A 20,458-nucleotide genomic window follows, 5' to 3' on the forward strand; every position below is an offset into this window, starting at 1 on the left:
TCAACAGATACAACCTTCCAGCTGTACAATAAGTCACAGAGATATAATGCACAGCACGGGGACTAGAGCTGGCTATAGGCTGTATCGCATATTTAAAAGTCACTAAAAGAGTAGATCTTAAAAGTCCTCAGTACAAGAAAAAAACATTTGGGAACTACACATGAAGACAGATGTTGACTAGCCTTAGTGGGGTGATCACTTCACAACCTACACAAACATCGAATCATTATGCTGTACACCCGAAAATAATATAGCATTACATGTCACAGATACCCCAATTTAATAAAAAGACTAGATTAAAAGTATGAATGGGCTCTCATTGACTTTTTTCCTACCAACAGCATTTTTTTTTTTAACCATTAGTTAAAGACATTTACATTACTGGGTTTTAAATTAATGCAGTAAGGGAGGAACAGCTTCAGAAATCAAGCGAAAAGTTTTCCAGCAAACCACTGCCAGTAGCTCATGTTTGCCTAAAATCCCAGGAGCCTGGCATCAAGGCCTCAGATTTCTAAGTTCCTTCCCTCTGCACTCTGACAGTTCAGAGCTGAGAGGAGAAAGACTAGCAAGAAAAGAAGGAGACATGAATAGTGCAGTGCTGGGTCTCAGAGGCCAGTTACCTACTCTTAGCCACCAATGTCAGGTTCATGGGGGGGCAAGGATGGGGGAGAAGAATGCCCGGATGCAAGATTTCTGTCAGTTTAAAACCCTTCTTCGCAGCAGCGACCTGAACCTTCAGGTACGTTAAACAATTCTAGTAAGTAAACTAGAGCCAAGAAGGCAGTCAGTGACCCCATATACCACCTACTCAGAGCACACAGTTCCAATGCAGGAGCAAGAAACAATTTTCTACAGCATACCAATGTCTAAAAAATAGCAAAAATTCACTAGGTTTTAAGGATTCAGCTGGATGTTTTGTTTACCCTGTTATTTCCCCCCATCACTCCTCATGACCCAGCAGAGGCCCGCAGGCATGTAGTTCAACTTACACACTCCCAGGGCTTTGAAACTGTAGGCAGGCTGGCCAGGGCCAGAAGCCAGTCAAAAGGAAGCCTTCTATATGACCACAAAGAAAAATCATCACTCCCCCTGACTGCTGTCACGCCGCACTTTGCTTACCTTTCCATGCATTACGTTGGCATTCAGTTTTTCAACCACATTCTTCTGTGATAGGTATTTCTTGCTGTCCCAAAGGAAAAAAAAGGGGGGGGGGGGAGGGAAACAAAAATCATCTAAGGAACCAAAGAAAAGGAACAAGTTTCATGAATCCTGCATCATTCTGTGACACTGGGAAGCAAAGGCATTCTTAGAAAACACAGAGGTGTGGGGTGCTCTGCTCTTATCACTGACACTTGATATACTTTCCCTAAGACTTCTCCTAGGGATAATGAACAGGAAACCCTACTAAGAATGTGACAAAGACTGAGTCTCAAGTGAAGAGTTAGAGACTACTCCCTCAATCCCCAATAAAAAGGTAAAGACTCAAGCTCTTTTATGTGCCACGCTACAATGAAAACTCGCAATTCGTTATCTATCCCCCTTTTCTCTAAGAGCAACGCTGCACTTATAGATGGGCCCCTCCAATTTCATCATCTTACCATCTACTCAGCCAGTCTACAGCAGCATTGTGAAGCTGAAGATGGCCAGCACCTTGACCTGCACTGGCCAGGGTGGCCATCACAACCATGAGTTCGGGGAAACCAGTCCCATCACCATTGGCCAACATCTCTGTTGCCATGGGGATCAGGGTGCCCAGAAGCACAGCACACACACCTTCCCCAACTTGGCTGGTAAAAAAGAAACAGCAAATTAGCAAGTAAACACCAGGAATCTGTCTGTACTTCTAAATTTGTAAGAGTAAGGGACGTTGAAAATTAAACATTAAATACTTGACTCTCCCCCCGCCCCTTTCCTCCCCACTCCGTATATATGCACCCAGTTTTGGACTTCAGCTATTAGAGCACAAAACAGTCACCCATGTGACAACTGACAGGCCCAGTCACTGCAAAAGTTTCTCCACAGGAGAAATTAAGGAGCTCTACTACATTCCTTAAGTCTAGTGAGGGGAGCTCCAGAATCACTCCCAATGCTAAGGACCAATGCCTGAAGGAAAGAACGCAGCAAATGCCCCCAACATTCATCCGGGGCTCTTAGGGACACGTGACCCAAATGCATTTGTTCTACCTGTTTTCCCGAACAATGTACGTAGTCAACAGCTGCAACAGCTGCCGGTTCTCCTGAATCACATCCAGCTGGTCAGAGTCTTTGGGGGGCGACGCAGTCATGCGGGTGAGCCAGGCCTGGAGGCGCACGGGCTCCACACAAGCCAGCTGTGCCAGAGAGCCACAGAGATGCAGAAGGCTCGGGTTAGGGCTCTTCTCAGCTAGGGACAGACCGAGAGGCTGCGGTCAGTGAAGGAGGGGGAGGGACAGGAGGGAAGATGCTGACTAGGAGCCAGGAAAGGGGGAAGGAAAGGCTTTGAGCAAGTTTTCAACTTCCTTCCCAACTTCCTCGCAGGGATTGTCTGCACTTGTTACTCGGTAGTTATACTCGGGCAGAAGATATACACAGTATTAGCTGGACATCAAAGTTCCCATAAGAAGATTACTAAAAGCTGTCACTCACTCAGCTGGAAGAGTTTGGTGAAGAATTTCAGAACTCGGTTACAGAATTTAGCAGACAGGTTCTCATTGGCTGTTGCCATCATGATCTGCACGAGTTCTCCACTGGGAGGCAGAAGGGGGAAAAAAGGGAAAATCACATTAAACCTCACATAAAAAGGCATCCGCTTCTATTTCTTCTCAATGTCATCTCCCCTAGGGGAACTGATCACTCGTCAGTCAACGACACTAGGTGTTCACGAAGTCGACCCCTCATCAATAACCTGAAGGAGTCAGCAATTAATCTAAGTCCTCCCCATAGTACAAACACCTAAGCAGGCTGTAAGTGTTCCCTGAGAAAAAAACACCTAACGCTTTCAGGAGACATTCAAAACATGTTCACTGAGTAAAACAAAATACGGCTCACCTGTCAGAGAAAAATTCCTCCATAGCTTTACGAGCCTGGCTGCTTTCCAGTTGCTTTTCCAAATACTGGAGACATTCCTCCAAGATGGATTCATCCAGTCCACTGAGGATCAAAAAGAAAAATTAACTACCAGAAATAACGTCTTTTTCAATGTCTTCCTAATATTGATTTTTAAAAATCCTAAGTTATGACTGAACCCTAAGGGCAATATTCAATTTTTTTTTCAAAGCTTAGCATAAGGGGTGCCTAGGTGGCTCAATCGATTAAGCGCCTGCCTTCAGCTCAGGTCATGATCCCAGGGTCCTGGGATTGAGCCACGCATTGGGTTCCCTGCTCAGCGGGGAGCCTGCTTCTCCCTCTCCCTCTGCCTGCTGCTCCCCTTGCTTATGTTCTCTGTCAAATAAATTTTTTTTAATTTTTTTTTTTAAGATTTTATTTATTTGCCAGAGAGACAGTCAGTGAGAGAGGGAACACAGCAGGGGGAGTGTGAGAGGAAGAAGAGGCTCCCAGCGGAGGAGCCTGATGTGGGGCTCGATCCCAGAATGCCAGGATCACGCCCTGAGCCAAAGGCAGACACTTAACGACTGCGCCGCCCAGGTGCCCCTAAAATTTTTTTTTTTTTTTTTTAATTTCAAAGCTTAACATAAAGCTTGGCTACACAGGAGCTCAGTACATGTTTAATACATTAAACTGTAACAGAACAAAAATGTTCCTAAAATCTTAGATAAAGGATGTAGTCAAAGGCTAAGAGTTCAAAGAATCATTGCTGCTGTTTCGAAAGAAAGAAAGAAAGAAAGAAAGAAAGAAAGAAAGAAAGAAAGAAAAGAAAGAAAGGGAGGGAGGGGAAGGGAAGGGAGGGGGAAAGGAAGGGAAGGGAAGGGAAGGGAAGGGAAGGGAAGGGAAGGGAAGGGAAGGGAAGGGAAGGGAAGGGAAGGGGAGGGGAGAGGGGGAAGGAGGGAGGGAGGGAAAGAGAGAGGGGGAGGCGAAGAGGAAGGGAAGGGAAGAAGAAAAAAAAAAGGAGCACCTGATGAAACACTGAAGCCAACAACAAAAAGCCAGGAATGTCTATACTGGAACCCTTTATTAGTACAGTTCTCAGCGGGACAAAGCATTGTAACTTACTCTGCTGCTCTTGAGGACTCACCCACATCACTATGGCCTAAAGTACCAAAGTCAAACGATGGTGAAAGACTGTCTAATTCCCCACCACCCATGTCAGCGGCATGATTCCAAAAATATTAGAAATCCTATGAAGCTCCTTTGTACAGTTCATTACATCAAGTACGGCGCTTGATAAGCATCTGTTCAATTACTTGAAGTTTCCAAATCTGAACCATTTAAGCCTTCCACTTTCTCAACATTGATTCCTAACAATTAATCATAAAAGTGGATTCCAAATAACTTTTCGTGCATGTCCACAAGAACATAAAATGCACACAAGTACAGAACTTTCTGTTAAAAAGCACAGTAAGCCATTTATTAATGACCTAAAGAAGCCAGCGCTGGTACATTCCACTACAAGCAGCAGGAGATCCTGGGCGCCTGCTGCCCCCTCAATCAGGCTCACCTATTGGGATCTGCATGGTTGGCCAGAATGTTATAACAACCAGTGATCAGCTTCTCATACACTCGAGCCAAGAACTCCTCAGACTCTGCAGGGCCCAGGATGCGCTCCAGGGAGTTGCTACTGATCTCAGCGACGCTCTCAGTGCTCGACTCCAAAAGAAGGGGAAGAAGAGTCCGAATTACCTGCGGCGGGTTCATCTCATCGGACCAACTTCAGCAAAGAAAATGGAACCACGTTAGTGAATATACTCCCCCAACAAAGCTGCGAAGGCGAGGATAGGGCAACTCAATCATTTACTGAGGGAGGAGGGCTTTTATTCCAGTCTTTTGTCCCTTGATAGTTATTTTTTATATAGGTGTAATCATACAACTTCATAATTTCATTTTTCATTATTACATCAGAAACAAAAATCAATTCCAGGTGAAAGGCCCATTTTAACAACTTAACATGTATTTTATAATATTCAGAAAAGAAAATTAACTAAAACCTAAGCTAGAAACCCATCGCAGACAACTCTGTAGAACTGCCAGGAATCTGGATCACTGTGAAGGCGATGTGATAGAGGACTTCACCCGGGCCCTCTGCACAGGAAGACAAAGCAGTGCCCCCGCCGGCCTACCCCGGGCCCCACAAGACAGAGGCTAACTCCCGCGAGAATTCTGGAGATGCATGATTTGAAATGTATCAGTGCCACCTTAAAACTCCAACCCAAAGCACCCCAAAATCACAACATGATTTAAAGCCTGGATGGCCTTTTCTGCAAGAGGGAAGGAGGTATTCTGCTACCTTTCACATCACATTCTAGCTCAATGCTCACACTCCACTCTGAAACAACACACTCTCCTTGCTAGAGAAGCATCCAAGAAAAGCATTATTATACGATTATAAACTTCATCTTCCTTTAGCTACGAAGGAACACAGGAACAGAGAGCACACAGGGCTCCACAGTAGGTACTCACACAATAAGATCTCCAGTCAGCCTGACCAGTGAGAGGAGGGTATGCTTCAGGGAAGCAGCCAGGGGCAGACTTTGGCCACAAAGAGTCCCCAAGTGAGCAGCCTGCACAGCACTGATGTAACTCTCAGAAGGGATGGTGTCATTAGCAAAGGCATTGCGCTGAAAGGAAGCAAAACATACACGAATGGACAGACCATCTATCTAGCCGGGATAAAATTCTCATGTGGGGGGAAAAGAACCCACTGGCACAAACTAAGACCCCACTGAGGTTTCTAGACTAATGGCTCTACTCAGTATACACTATTATTTATCCTGGGAAGGAAAGTGAGGTGGAGCGAAGGAAGCCGTTTACAAATTTTAGTTAGTACAAAAGTAACTCAAAATTTAAAAAGTTAAGGGGCGCCTGGGTGGCTCAGGTTTAAGCGCCCGACTCTTGATTTCGGCTCAGGTAATAATCTTAGGGTCATGGGCTCGAGACCCGCATCAGGTCCTTGTTCAGTGGGGAGTCAGCTTGAGATTCTCCCTCTCCCTCTGCCCCTACCCCCTTTAAAAAAAAAAAGCTAAAAATTTAAAATGTTAGTACTAAGTTAAGATATCCAACACCAGTTTTCAAACAATTAGAATAATTCTTTCAAACAATTAGAATATGTTCTATTTAACACTAAAACTACTATCTCTAATAATTAAGAAGGGGAGTATTTTGCAAAGCATCAGAGTCTCCATTAAAATATCTTCATTATCCTTCTGCTACAGCTCCGTGTGATTTAAACAGAGGTCACGGTTATAAAGCAGGGATAACAAGATTATAATACGTGACTTCCCCAACGAACTGTGACAAGGGAATAATCTGTTAATAGAGGTAATCTGAGCAGAGCAGACACAAAGGTCAAGTAAACTGACAAGAGACTCCACAGTCTTCTAACAGCCTCTAGAACCTGAAAGCTACCCTACCTAGAAAACTATGACAAAAGGAGCAGGTTCCTGACATTTTTCCTAAAAGGAAAATGAAAACAGTTCACATTTACTGAGAATTCAGGGGCACCTAACATTTAATACAATTAATCTTCACATCCCGGTATGAAAAAGACAAGGAAATGGAGACTCCAAGCAATAAAACGGTTGCCCTATAACACAGTAACACAGATTTCTTAACGAAACAACCACCTGGGTACCATTTGGGTCATTCAAGCCTTTGATTATTGATTCAGCCATAGCAAATATATTGCGGCATACCAAGACCTCTTGGCAGTTAATTTCAGCCAAGGAATAAGAACAGAACACAGAATGCCTAGCGCTCCCCATCTCTATTCTGAGAACAGACACTCACCCATGATCCGATGTTGGGAAACTCATTGGTGTTGATGTTGTTCCAGGATTCACACACAGCCTGCACCCAGGATGGTAAATTCTGAACCAGAGTGGGACCTGGAGGCGACAGGAAGGAACACATCATCACAAGAGAGAAAGAATGACAAATACTATTTTAAAGCCAAGCCCAAATGCAGGAAGATACACCATTGCCCAAGCTGTCAACATAATTACTAGGATCGGTTAGATAAGTCTTTCAATAGCAGTACTACATCCAAGAACTAGCTAATTGCTTAATAGCTAACAATGTCAATTATAAGGTTTTCATTTCCCATCATATTCACTTTCTAATCTCACAAGTAAAGACGACAGCTGAGAACAGGATGCAAAGCGCGAGCGTGTCACTACAAGTCAGGCTACAATTGCTACTCAGCATCTGCTACACCTTCCACGAACAGGTAGCATGTTGATCTCTTCTCCTCCTCTCAAGACAGATCTGAGGGCAAGGATTCTTTTTCTGTTTTTGAAGATTTATTTATACATTTTAAAGAAAGAGGGAATGAGAGACAGAGATTTGGGGGGGGGGGCAAAGGAGAGGGAGAAATCTCAAGCAGACTCCCCGTTGACCACGGCGCTGAGATCAGGACCTGAGCCAAAATCAAGAGTCCGACGCATAACTGATGGTGCCACCCAGGTGCCCCTGAGGACAGGGATTCTTAATGCACATCAAGAACAGCATTCCATGAAGTAGGAGAACTTAATTTCCAAAAGTGTGACTATGTGAACAACTGAAAGGGCATTTAAAGCTTGCAATTCAGGAAAATACACATAGCTATAAATTGAGAGGGTAACTACTGCTCTTAACTCCAGTCCTGCTCAGGCCCTTTTGCTCCCCCACCCTCCATTTCTACCAGATCATTCCTAGCACAGGGAAGAGGTTTGCCCAGCACAAAGCAGCAGCTCACTAGTCTTCCTGATCTCCGTAAATGAAAAGGAGAACAACACAGGCTAATGATTTAGAAACAAATGACTTTGGTATGGAACCCAGCCTCCACATCTTGCAAGACGTAGGATTTTGGGCAAATTAACATCTCTAAGACTTAGTCTCCTACTGAGTAAAAGAGCAAAATAACACTTCATAAGGCTCCCAAGAGGACTGACAAGAGATAAACCTGTGTCAGCGTTCGATACACAGAAAGGTTCCAGCAAGTGGTAAATGTCAGGAGACAGAGGAGTGGTAAGACTAGTCCTACTAGGGGAGGAGTTAAGATGGCGGAGGAGTAGGAGACACCGTTTTCAGCCGGTCCTCCGAGTCGAGTGGGATAGGTACCAGACCAGCCTAAACAACCACGGAACCAGCCTGAGACGCAGGAAGACGCATCTGGATCTCTACAAATGAACATCTCCAGCGCTGAGTATTGAGGTACGAAGCGGGGAGCCATGAAACTGTGCACAGATATCGGAAGATAAACGGAAGGGGGAGGGAGCCGCCGCGTTCGGGCGCCGGGAAGCGGTAGCCACCTGCACGGGGGAGCGGGCGTGGCTCGTGGTCGGCACCCGCAAAACAGCAGACTGAGACCGTGAGCCGGGTGCGCGCGCCACCAGGCATCTCGCGGAACCCCGGAATCCTGGTGCGCTCACTGGATCCAGACTGAGACCGGGAGATCCGGGAGCGGGCGCGGGGCGGCTGGCGGCTGGCGGCATTAGAAACACAAAGGACAGAGACGCGCCGGCCCTGGAAGTGAGGGCTGGGACGCCGGGTGTGGGGCGCACATCCCGGGACGCTGCAGGGTTGAGCAGCACCAACAGTAACAGAGTTAAAGTGGCCAGAACATTAGTAGAGAATGGGCCGCAATCCCTCTGTTCTGTGACAGAGGCTGAAATTCGGCCGCTGCTGCTCTGACTCTCAGAAGAGGCACAGCAAACCGCCAGGGAAAGCCGCCAGAGAACAAAAGCCTGGAAATACCGGCTCAGAGAGTGCCCATCCCCATCCCCCCTCGCAGGGGACACGGAGACTCTACCCAAACAGGGCTGCCTGAGTATCGGCGCGGCAGGCCCCTCCCCCAGAACACAGAAGGCAGGCTGAAAAATCAAGAAGCCCACAACCCGGGCGCCTGGGTGGTGCAGTCATTGAGCGCCTGTCTTCGGCTTAGGGCGTGATCCCAGCGTTCCGGAAAGGAGTCCCTCATCGGGCTCCTCCGCTGGGAGCCTGCTTCTTCCTCTCCCACTCCCCTGCTTCTGTTCCCTCTCTCGCTGGTTGGCTGCCACATAAATAAATAAATAAAATCTTTAAAGAAGAAGCCCACATCCCTAAGATCCCTATAAAACAAGGGGCACGGCCTGGGACCCAGTCAATAATTTGGGCTCTGGACAACCCCGCAACCTCTCCTCATCAGAATGACAAGAAGGAGAAGCCCCCCCCAGCAAAGAAAAGACAGTGAGACTGTGGCCTCTGCCACAGAAATAATGGATATGGATGTAACCAAATTATCAGAAATGGAATTCAGAGTAACGATGGTCAAAATGATGAGTAGAATTGAAAAAAGTATAAACGAAAAGGTTACTGAGAATATAGAATCCCTAAGGACAGAAATGAGAGTGAATCTGACAGAAATTAAAAATTCTATGGGCCAAATGCAGGCAAAACTAGAGGCTCTGACAGCCAGGGTCGCAGAAGCAGAGGAAAGGGTTAGTGAATTGGAGGATGGGTTAATAGAGGAAAAAATGAAAATAGAAGATGGTCTTAAAAAAATCCACGCCCACGAATGTAGGTTACGGGAGATTACTGACTCAATGAAACGATCCAATGTTAGAATCATCGGCATCCCCGAGGGGGTGGAGAAAAACAGAGGTCTAGAAGAGATATTTGAACAAATTGTAGCTGAAAACTTCCCTAATCTAGCAAGGGAAACAAACATTCGTGTCCAAGAAGCAGAGAGGACCCCTCCCAAGCTCAACCACGACAAACCTACGCCACGTCACATCATAGTGCAATTCGCAAATATTAGATGCAAGGATACAGTATTGAAAGCGGCCAGGGCAAAGAAATTTCTCACGTACCAAGGCAAAAGCATCAGAATTACGTCAGACCTGTCTACACAGACCTGGAATGAGAGAAAGGGTTGGGGGAGCATATTTAAAGCTCTTTCAGAGAAAAACATGCAGCCAAGGATCCTTTATCCAGCAAGGCTGTCATTCAGAATTGATGGAGAAATAAAGACATTTCAGAATCGCCAGTCACTAACCAATTTTGTAACTACGAAACCAGCCCTACAGGAGATATTACGGGGGGTTCTATAAAAGTAAAAAGGCCCCAAGAGTGATACAGAACAGAAAGTCACAGCCAATACAAACAAAGACTTTACTGGCAACATGGCAACATTAAAATCATATCTATCAGTAATCAGTCTTAATGTAAATGGTTTGAACCATCCCATAAAACGCCACAGGGTTGCAGATTGGATAAAAAGAAATGACCCATCCATTTGCTGTCTACAAGAGACTCATTTCGAACCCAAAGATGCATTCAGACTGAGAGTAAGGGGATGGAGTACCATCTTTCACGCAAATGGTCCTCAAAAGAAAGCTGGGGTAGCAATTCTCATATCAGATAAATTGGATTTTAAACTACAGACTATAGTTAGAGACGCAGAAGGGCACTATATTATTCTTAAGGGAAGTATTCAACAAGTGGATATGACAATTATAAATATATATGCCCCCAACAGGGGAGCAGCAAGATACACAAGCCAACTCTTATCCAGAATAAAGAGACATATAAATGAAAATACATTAATAGTAGGGGACCTCAACACTCCACTATCAGAAATAGACAGAACACCCTGGCAAAAACTAAGCAAAGAATCAAAGGCTTTGAATGCCATACTCGACGAGTTGGACCTCATAGATATATATAGAACACTACACCCCAGAACCAAAGAATACTCATTCTATTCTAATGCCCATGGAACATTCTCAAGAATAGACCATGTTCTGGGACACAAAACAGGTCTCAACCGATACCAAAAGATTGAAATTATCCCCTGCATATTCTCAGACCACAACGCTCTGAAATTGGAACTCAACCACAAGGAAAAATTTGGAAGAAACTCAAACACTTGGAGACTAAGAACCATCCTGCTCAGGAATGACTCGATAAACCAGGAAATCAAAAATCAAATTAAACAATTTATGGAGACCAATGAGAATGAAAATACAACAGTCCAAAACCTATGGGATACTGCAAAGGCAGTCCTAAGGGGGAAATACATAGCCATCCAAGCCTCACTCAAAAGAATAGAAAAATCTAAAATGCAGTTTTTATATTCTCACCTCAAGAAGCTGGAACAGCAACAGAGGGACAGGCCTAATCCACGCACGAGGAAGCAGTTGACCAAAATTAGAGCTGAAATCAATCAAGCAGAAACCAGAAGTACAGTAGAGCAGATCAACAGGACTAGAAGCTGGTTCTTTGAGAGAATCAATAAAATTGACAGACCACTGGCAAGACTTATCCAAAAGAAAAGAGAAAGGACCCAGATTATTAAAATTATGAATGAAAAAGGAGAGGTCACGACGAGCACCATTGAAATTGGAAGGATTATTAGAAATTTTTATCAACAGCTATATGCCAATAAACTAAGCAATCTGGAAGAGATGGAATCCTTCCTGGAAACCTATAAACTACCAAGATTGAAACCGGAAGAAATTGATTCCTTAAACAGGCCAATTAATTATGAAGAAATTGAGTCAGTGATAAACAACCTTCCAAATAACAAAACTCCAGGCCCGGACGGTTTTCCTGGGGAATTCTACCAAACATTCAAGGAAGAAATAATACCTATTCTCCTAAAGCTATTTCAAAAAATAGAAACAGAAGGAAAGCTACCAAACTCATTCTATGAGGCCAATATTACCTTGATCCCCAAACCAGGCAAAGACCCCCTCAAAAAGGAGAATTACAGACCGATTTCCCTAATGAATATGGACGCCAAAATCCTCAACAAGATACTTGCTAATAGAATCCAACAGTACATTAAAAGGATTATCCATCACGATCAAGTGGGATTCATACCTGGGATGCAAGCGTGGTTCAATATTCGCAAATCAATCAGTGTGATACATCATATCAACAAGAAAAGACTCAGGAACCATATGATCCTCTCAATCGATGCTGAAAAAGCATTTGACAAAATACAGCATCCTTTCCTGATTAAAACCCTTCAGAGTGTAGGAATAGAAGGTACATTTCTCAATCTCATAAAAGCCATCTATGAAAAGCCTACTGCAAATATTATTCTCAATGGAGAAAAGCTGGAAGCCTTTCCCTTAAGATCAGGAACTCGACAAGGATGCCCACTCTCGCCACTATTATTCAACATAGTACTAGAAGTCCTTGCAACAGCAATCAGACAACAAAAAGGGATCAAAGGTATTCAAATTGGCAAAGAAGAAGTCAAAATGTCTCTCTTTGCAGATGACATGATACTCTATATGGAAAACCCAAAAGAAGCCACTCCCAAATTATTAGAAGTTATAGAGCAATTCAGTAACGTGGCAGGATACAAAATAAATGCTCAGAAATCAGTTGCATTTCTATACACGAATAACGAGACCGAAGAAAGAGAAATTAGGGAATCCATCCCATTTACAATAGCACCAAAAACCATACGTTACCTTGGAATTAACCTAACCAGAGACGTAAAGGACCTATATTCTAGAAACTATAAATCACTCTTGAAAGACATTGAGGAAGACATAAAAAGATGGAAAGATATTCCATGCTCATGGATCGGAAGAATTAACATAGTTAAAATGTCCATGCTACCCAGAGCAATCTACACTTTCAATGCTATCCCGATCAAAATACCAAGGACATTTTTCAAAGAACTGGAACAAACAGTCCTTAAATTTGTATGGAAACAGAAAAGGCCCCGAATCTCCAAGGAACTGTTGAAAAGGAAAAACAAAGCTGGGGGCATCACAATGCCGGATTTCGAGCTGTACTACAAAGCTGTGATCACAAAGACAGCATGGTACTGGCACAAAAACAGACACATAGACCAATGGAAAAGAATAGAGAGCCCAGAAATGGACCCTCGGCTCTTTGGGCAACTAATATTTGATAAAGCAGGAAAAAACATCCGGTGGGAAAAAGACAGTCTCTTCAATAAATGGTGCTGGGAAAATTGGACAGCTACATGCAAAAGAATGAAACTTGACCACTATCTCACACCATACACAAAAATAAACTCCAAATGGATGAAAGACCTCAATGTGAGACAGGAATCTATCAAAATTCTAGAGGAGAACATAGGCAACAACCTCTACGACATCGGCCAAAGCAACCTTTTTCATGACACATCCCCAAAGGCAAGAGAAACAAAAGATAAAATGAATTTATGGGACTTCATCAAGATTAAAAGTTTCTGCACAGCCAAGGAAACAGTCAGAAAAACTAAGAGGCAGCCCACGGAATGGGAGAATATATTTGCAAATGACACTACAGATAAAGGACTGGTATCCAAGATCTACAAAGAACTTCTCAAACTCAATACACGAGAAACAAATAAACAAATCAAAAAATGGGCAGAAGATATGAACAGACACTTTTCCAATGAAGACATACAAATGGCTAACAGACACATGAAAAAATGTTCAAAATCATTAGCCATCAAGGAAATTCAAATCAAAACCACACTGAGATACCACCTTACGCCAGTTAGAATGGCAAAAATAGACAAGGCAAGAAACAACAATTGTTGGAGAGGATGTGGAGAAAGGGGATCCCTCCTACATTGTTGGTGGGAATGCAAGTTGGTACAGCCACTCTGGAAAACAGTGTGGAGGTCCCTTAAAAAGTTAAAAATTGAGCTACCCTATGATCCAGCCATTGCACTACTGGGTATTTACCCCAAAGATACAGACGTAGTGAAGAGAAGGGCCATATGCACCCCAATGTTCATAGCAGCAATGTCCACAATAGCTAAATCGTGGAAGGAGCCGAGATGCCCTTCAACAGATGACTGGATTAAGAAGTTGTGGTCCATATATACAATGGAATATTACTCAGCTATCAGAAAGAACGAGTTCTCAACATTTGCTACAACATGGACAGCACTGGAGGAGATAATGCTAAGTGAAATAAGTCAAGCAGAGAAAGACAACTATCATATGATTTCTCTCATCTATGGAACATGAGAACTAGGATGATCAGTAGGGGAAGAAAGGGATAAAGAAAGGGGGGGGTAATCAGAAGGGGGAATGAAACATGAGAGACTATGGACTATGAGAAACAAACTGAGGACTTCAGAGGGGAGGGGGGTGAGGGAATGGGATAGACCGGTGATGGGTAGTAAGGAGGGCACGTATTGCATGGTGCACTGGGTGTTATACACAACTAATGAATCATCGAGCCTTACATCGGAAACCGGGGATGTACTGTATGGTGACTAACATAATATAATTAAAAAATCATTAAAAAAAAAAAAAAAAAAAAAAAAAAAAGACTAGTCCTACTAGCGGTAACAGCATTTCAAAAGCACATTCACTTACCCAGAGTGTTCGCCTTGCACCTACTAGAGCCAATAGCCAAAACAGCAGCAAAGCCATGCAATTTCTCCTGGGAAGGTTTTTCAGTGGATCCTTCTTCATTAAAGTTCTGTAGCAAATAGGCTCTGAAGAAAAAAATAAGAGATATGTGAAAGCTGAAGAATCTACTCCCATCATAATTAGAAGAAACTGCCCTAGACAAACTGGAACACCTGTACCTCGGTTTCCCAATCTATTAAATGTAGTTGACAGTACCTGCCCCTTTGTGATCTCGTAAGATTTCCAATGGGTAGCTGCTTCCCAAAGAATATCCCATCCTCTGAAATGTTCCCAAAATGCAATTCCAGGACAAATGAGCTTGGCAAACACTGAACACTATCTACCCACCTCCCCTAGCTTTGAAAGATTGGCAGTGTATATACTGAAGGCTCTGAGAAGTACAGTTCACCTCTGAACGATAGGAGTTTTAATTGCACAGGTCTACTTACACACGGATTTTTGCCAATAAGTACAATACAGTACTGTAAACATTCTGTCTTCCTTATGATTTTCCCAATAACATTTTCTTTTTCACTAGCTTAATTGTAAGAACACAGTATATGATACACATATACACAAAGCACGTGCTAATAGATCTTTATGTTATCAGTACAGCAATTCACTGCAATTCAGGAAAATACAAACAGCTATAAATTTAGAGGGTAACTACCGCCCTTAACTCATTCCTACTCAAATCCTTTACTTCCCCATCCGGTCAACAGTGGGCTATCAGTAGTTATGTTTTGGGGGGATCAAAAGTTCTAAGCACATTTTCAACTACACAGGGGGATCGGTGTTCAAAGGTCAACTTACTATACTTTTTCAAAAGCAGTTCAACCATATTTACTCAGGACTTCCCAAACTTACTTGCCAAGAACATTTATTAACAGCTTAGTGTACAAAGAGTTGGCCTTATGGGCCAGATTGGAGCCTAGAAGCTCTCAGGGGGCAGGGACTTTGTCAGCTTTGCTACTGTGATCCCCCAGCACCTAGAAAAGTACTTGACATATAGCAAGCACCCCCATTTGCTATTCATGCCTCCTGTTCATGTATCGTCAAGAACTGTGCCTCCAGCAAGAATCCCTGCTCTACTTACTGCAAGACATCCAAACTTAGGCATTAGTTAAACTTTACAACAATCTAAAGTACCTTTTAGCATAAAAGCTCCACAGAACAGGAGCTGAACGGTGAAATCCTACAGGGACCAGAGAAAGTAAACGAGCATAAAGGCACCCGGTGTGAACAGCTACACGGGGTAGCCACTCCTCAACTCCAACGTGCTAATGTCACGTGGCAAGTCAGACCCAGTTCTGCTAGTTCTTCCCATGTAAGAAAAGTCAGAAATCTTGTTATGTGAATAAACTCACCATCTTTATACACTGAAAGTAGATTCCACAGTATTTAAACATCATGCAGAACTAGTCTATAGGGCGTGCAATTTCCAACGTGTATTATTTTAGAAAGGACTGGATTTCAAAATACTCCCTGATTCATTACAAAATTTGTTTCTCTAACTTCCTACCATGAAATTTGAAGAGCATTTAAAGCTTCGTCTTAGTGAATAACAGAAATGACACGTTTGAGGAAATTTCATTATCTTTCCTAGTATCCTGTAAGTTCAATGCAATAAAATATTTAAAGATTTATAGACATCAAACTTGCTCTTGACTCTTCCTGAACTATTTGAAAATTCTCTCACAGACATTCCTTTCTTTATATTAGAGAAAAAACATTTTACCAAGAGAAAAAAAAACCCTAAGCTGACAAAAAGAAAAAAATGTAAGATTCTGAGTCCATAAGGATCTGCACAGTGAACAGTACTTAGAACCACTAAGTTCAATTTGAAGAATTTTCAGGCTTCTAAAGAAAGTAAACCCAAGGATCTAAACTCCCCACTTCCGACATCTGCGGTCAGGCAGCCCATCACACCTAGTGAATGACGCATAGGTGTCAATGAGCTGTAGCGTGGCTGGAAGCAGGTTCTTGGTGATCTCAGACGACTTATGAGGATCGGTCTCAGCGGCCATCTTGGAAAAATGCTCATCCAGGGAGACCTGGACCTTCGAGATGGCAGCATCAAGGGTGTAGATGGACTGCAGACTTGGAATTTCATGGAGTTGCAAGATGGTGGTACAGTCGATGCTACAGAATGATGATATCTTTAAAAGTACCCAAGATATTAGTTAGTTGAGGCAAAAAGCTGCAGCAAAAGCTAAATCCTGGCATTATGGACCCAAAATAAACATACCTGTCGAGCAAAGTATTCCTCTACAATTTCAACGTCATATTTCACTGAGCTGCACTTGGTGGATGCCAGTTCTAGTAGAGAACCAGCATGTTCCGCCTTCATTCCTTGTTTGATAAGGTGATCCTGTTTGGACAGCAAGAAAAGGTATTCAGGAGATTAATACAGATAGAGTCTAAAGCTTTCATTACCCTTAAATTGACAAGTTCCCACAAGTACAGAGCATGGTGGCTTTGACAGCAAGCCCTGTGTGACACCGTGGTACCTTTATCCAGCTGACATAAGAGCTAATGCGGAGGCGGGAAGACCAGCGCAAGGTGTGTAAGATGTCACATTCACTCATCTCAGGTGAGTTCATGGCCAGCTGGTTCATGTAGGTCTTTGATGGTGGCAAAATCCCCAGGATCCTCCACAGTATCAAGAAGTAACACTGAAGGGCACAGGCCTCCTGGAGGAAGCAAAAAGAGCGGTCGCAGCAGTGGCACTTGGTATCATGTCACGAGCCCCCAGACAGTAAGAACTGTTCCAAATACAATGTTTAAAGCAGACTGTATGCAGTCCTGCTCTTCAGCTAAGATCTGGCTCGCAAGTCTGCTCGGCAGGTCTTTGATAGAGAATGTATCTAATAACAAAACAGAAAATAGTAAAACACACGTCGAAATAACTTGCTCCACCTGTGCACATCTCACAGGCCAAAGCCATTGCTATAAGACAACTCTGGCTTCCCAAGAATTTATCAAGTAACCAAAAGAGACCGAGCCATTCTGCCGGCAACCCCATCATCAGGTGCCCCTTTCTGTGGCCTGAACTGCTGTTACAGGTTCCAGAGGTAGAGATGCATTCGTGGGACCAGAGAAAAAATGCCAGTGGGAGACTGTCACTGTCACACATCAACCACCATTCACTGAAGCGCTGATATTTAGGTGGCCATTAACTCTCAAAGTCACATAGTTCCCTCAATGTAACAAAAAGAAAGGCAAAATGGTTAAACTATCTCTAAGTGAACACAGCCACCCAAACTACATAGAAACACTGAGGTATCAGGGGCGCCTGGGTGGCTCAATCAGTTAAGCGGCTGCCTTCGGCTCAGGTCATGATCTCAGGATCCTGCGATCGAGCCTGAGCCACTCAGTGGGGAGCCTGCTTCTCATTCTACCTGTCCCGCCCCCCTCCCCGCTCGTGCTCATTTCAACCTCTTTCTCACTCTCTAATAAATAAAATCTTTAAAAAAAAAAAAAAAAAAGGAAGGAAGGAAGGCAGGCAGGCAGGCAGACAGACTGAAATATCAGTCAGTTCTGGAAACAGATAATTCAGTAACTGATTAGATCTCAGAAAGAAATTTCTGGTAGAACTGCTACCCAATCATCAAACACATTCCAAACTCTTTATACTCAGCCGGCGCTTCAGTGGTCTTACCAGGGCTGTTACGTTCTTGTTTTCCTTTCTCCTGACTGTATCAAGCTGGGATCCAGCCGCAAGCAGGGATGTCAGTGCAGCATAAAGCTCATCATACTTGACAAGCTTAGAGAAAAGAACATCACATGCCTAATATTGAGGGGGGAAAAAATTTTTTTTTCTTATTTTTTTAAATATTTTGTGTGCTACCCCTACACTATCATTTAACCTCATGACTGGCAAATAGCTCATTCAAATAATAGGTAAGAATTTCTCATTGCAGCAAGATTCCCACTCTGGGACCTCTCTCGGTTTATGGGTTATGTGAGAACACAAGTGCAGGCATTAGAATGAGACAACTATTTTTGTCCATTAAAAATATCTGCACGTGAAGATACTAACAAAGACGGGAAGAAGATGCCCCTATGGCAAAAGTGAAGCCCGGCAAATGACATTTTCCTTCTAGAATAAGCTCAAATCCTAAAACAGGCCAAATTCCCTCATTACAAAAAGCAAGTCATTCCCTTTTCCCCTGATAGACTGATTTTGGTGGAAACCATCTGACCCATATGTAAGATGGGGTTTTAAAATTCCTGGTACCACAGAATCGAGTCGGTTCAAATCATCCTCTGAGGCTTCTGGGGACAGGACACAGTAGAATCTGGGTTGTGGGACAGCATCTGAAAAACAATGAGCTCGTTAAAAGAATGGTTTCATTCTCAACTCTGTTCAGCAAGCATAAAATGTAAAAACTAAGAAAACACTTCAGACACTTGAAGACACAAACAACCCTGGCACTACTGACACTCAGGGCCAGTCCTGTGCTGCAGTCCTGTGCACGACAGGATGTTTAGCACCCTTCCCCACTGTGACAACCAAACAGGTCTCCAGACATTGCCAAATGTCTCCTCTGGGGAGGGGCCCAATCATCCCTAGTTAAGAACCACTGCTCTAGAAGATAACAGAGGTAGCTCTACAATCACCAAGTTAATCATCAAAATTGGGTCCTTAGACTAACTGCATTAAACTTAAATGCTGTCTCCCCAGTATCAAAGGGACTAAGTAATAAGAGATCCCAGTGATACTAAATTCATACACAGCCTTGATGAGAGTTTCCACAAAATACATTTAACAGCTAACAATCCTAAGGATGAGCAAACACACACTAAAAATAAACATAAGAGGCACTTCATCAAAAGAATGGACAACTGCTCCTAAGAATCACCATAGAGAAGGTCATGGCTCCCATTATTTTCTGAACAGTACCCCACCATGACCAAAAGGAAATTCAGCCTTGTGGGCTAGTACCACTTTCCTGTGGAAAATTAAATGTAATCACTCAGAGTGGCAGGAATCCATGTACTACACTCCATGAGCAGCAGACACAAGAATTCCTAATTCTTATGTCTCAATGTTGTTTTGCTTTTTGTTTTTAAATCAATGTGGGATATGTGACAGTCTATTTCCAAAAATGTTTTGAATCCCTTGGTATTTGCCACCTACAGGGAATAGACTAAGTCTTGAGGAGTCTCTAAGCACCAAATTCAATCCCCACAATGAGAACCAGTGAGTCAGCTTCTTACTGACAATCTTCTTTCTGACCTGATGAAAAATGCTTAGACCAGTTTTCTTCTACTTCTTTGAACCCATGATAGAGAGGGGTGGTCGCCCGGCGGCTGCTGCTGTCCTGGGATCCATTTGCCCACCCAAAAGGAGGACTCAGCAAGTTATGCTGCACCTTTTAAAACACAAATACTCAAATTAAGAAAGACACATAGCGACATTCTGCATCTCACTGCAGGTGTGATAACTGATCAACGCATCAAAGCTTGGGAAACTCACAAACCAAACTAAAGTTTTGATTTTTCTGTAACTTCTTTGGAGAGCAACTTCTTGCCAAAGTACAAGGGGAACAGGGCTCAAGCAAACATTTTAGGAAATGCTGAAAAATCCTTAACTGGCCCTCCCGTCCTGATGTTGGATCCCTACAACAAAAGAGTTTACTAATCCATAAAAGTTACTGCTCAACCATCATTCAACCACTAACAAATACTCATGGAGGGCAGATGCTCAGGGCACTGAGCTGGACACCAGGTAAAGTCAGCTAATTCAAAGGACACCTGTGAACAGAACCTATAATCCAATGTTCACAAAACCATCAAATCAAATAACCTACATTTACTGCTCCTGGCTAAATACAAAGTGTGAATGCGCACACGCAAGTCCGGTGGTCTTCCTAAAGTTAATCATAAACCTACCACAACAAATGTTTAAAACCTAAAACGAACAAGTCACTTTGCTTTGGATCATGGCAACTCGAGAAGAAAAACACTCTCAATAACAGCTGGTAAAGCAAAAACAATGTGTT

The 20,458-nt window shown here is 43.3% G+C and overlaps 1 protein-coding gene across 13 annotated transcripts in view; it reads right to left on the bottom strand.

Moving 5' to 3' along the window:
* UBR4 (ubiquitin protein ligase E3 component n-recognin 4) overlaps window positions 1-20,458 on the bottom strand; it is a 132,674-nt gene that overhangs the window by 82,780 nt on the left and 29,436 nt on the right. For all 13 annotated transcript variants that reach the window (XM_057305406.1, XM_057305405.1, XM_057305402.1 and 10 more), the window contains exons 20-34: window positions 19,693-19,828; window positions 18,691-18,770; window positions 18,112-18,240; window positions 16,961-17,143; window positions 16,699-16,821; window positions 16,380-16,609; window positions 14,415-14,536; window positions 6,880-6,977; window positions 5,554-5,711; window positions 4,595-4,804; window positions 3,028-3,129; window positions 2,626-2,726; window positions 2,185-2,383; window positions 1,599-1,787; window positions 1,120-1,183 (exon numbers count right to left, since the gene is read on the bottom strand). In XM_057305406.1, coding sequence (XP_057161389.1) covers window positions 1,120-1,183; window positions 1,599-1,787; window positions 2,185-2,383; window positions 2,626-2,726; window positions 3,028-3,129; window positions 4,595-4,804; window positions 5,554-5,711; window positions 6,880-6,977; window positions 14,415-14,536; window positions 16,380-16,609; window positions 16,699-16,821; window positions 16,961-17,143; window positions 18,112-18,240; window positions 18,691-18,770; window positions 19,693-19,828 — 2,124 coding nt within the window. The remainder of the gene's footprint in view (window positions 1-1,119; window positions 1,184-1,598; window positions 1,788-2,184; window positions 2,384-2,625; window positions 2,727-3,027; window positions 3,130-4,594; window positions 4,805-5,553; window positions 5,712-6,879; window positions 6,978-14,414; window positions 14,537-16,379; window positions 16,610-16,698; window positions 16,822-16,960; window positions 17,144-18,111; window positions 18,241-18,690; window positions 18,771-19,692; window positions 19,829-20,458) is intronic.

Source organism: Ursus arctos, unplaced genomic scaffold (genome assembly GCF_023065955.2).
Source record: "Ursus arctos isolate Adak ecotype North America unplaced genomic scaffold, UrsArc2.0 scaffold_32, whole genome shotgun sequence".
In the NCBI taxonomy this organism is placed as follows: Eukaryota; Metazoa; Chordata; class Mammalia; order Carnivora; family Ursidae; genus Ursus; species Ursus arctos.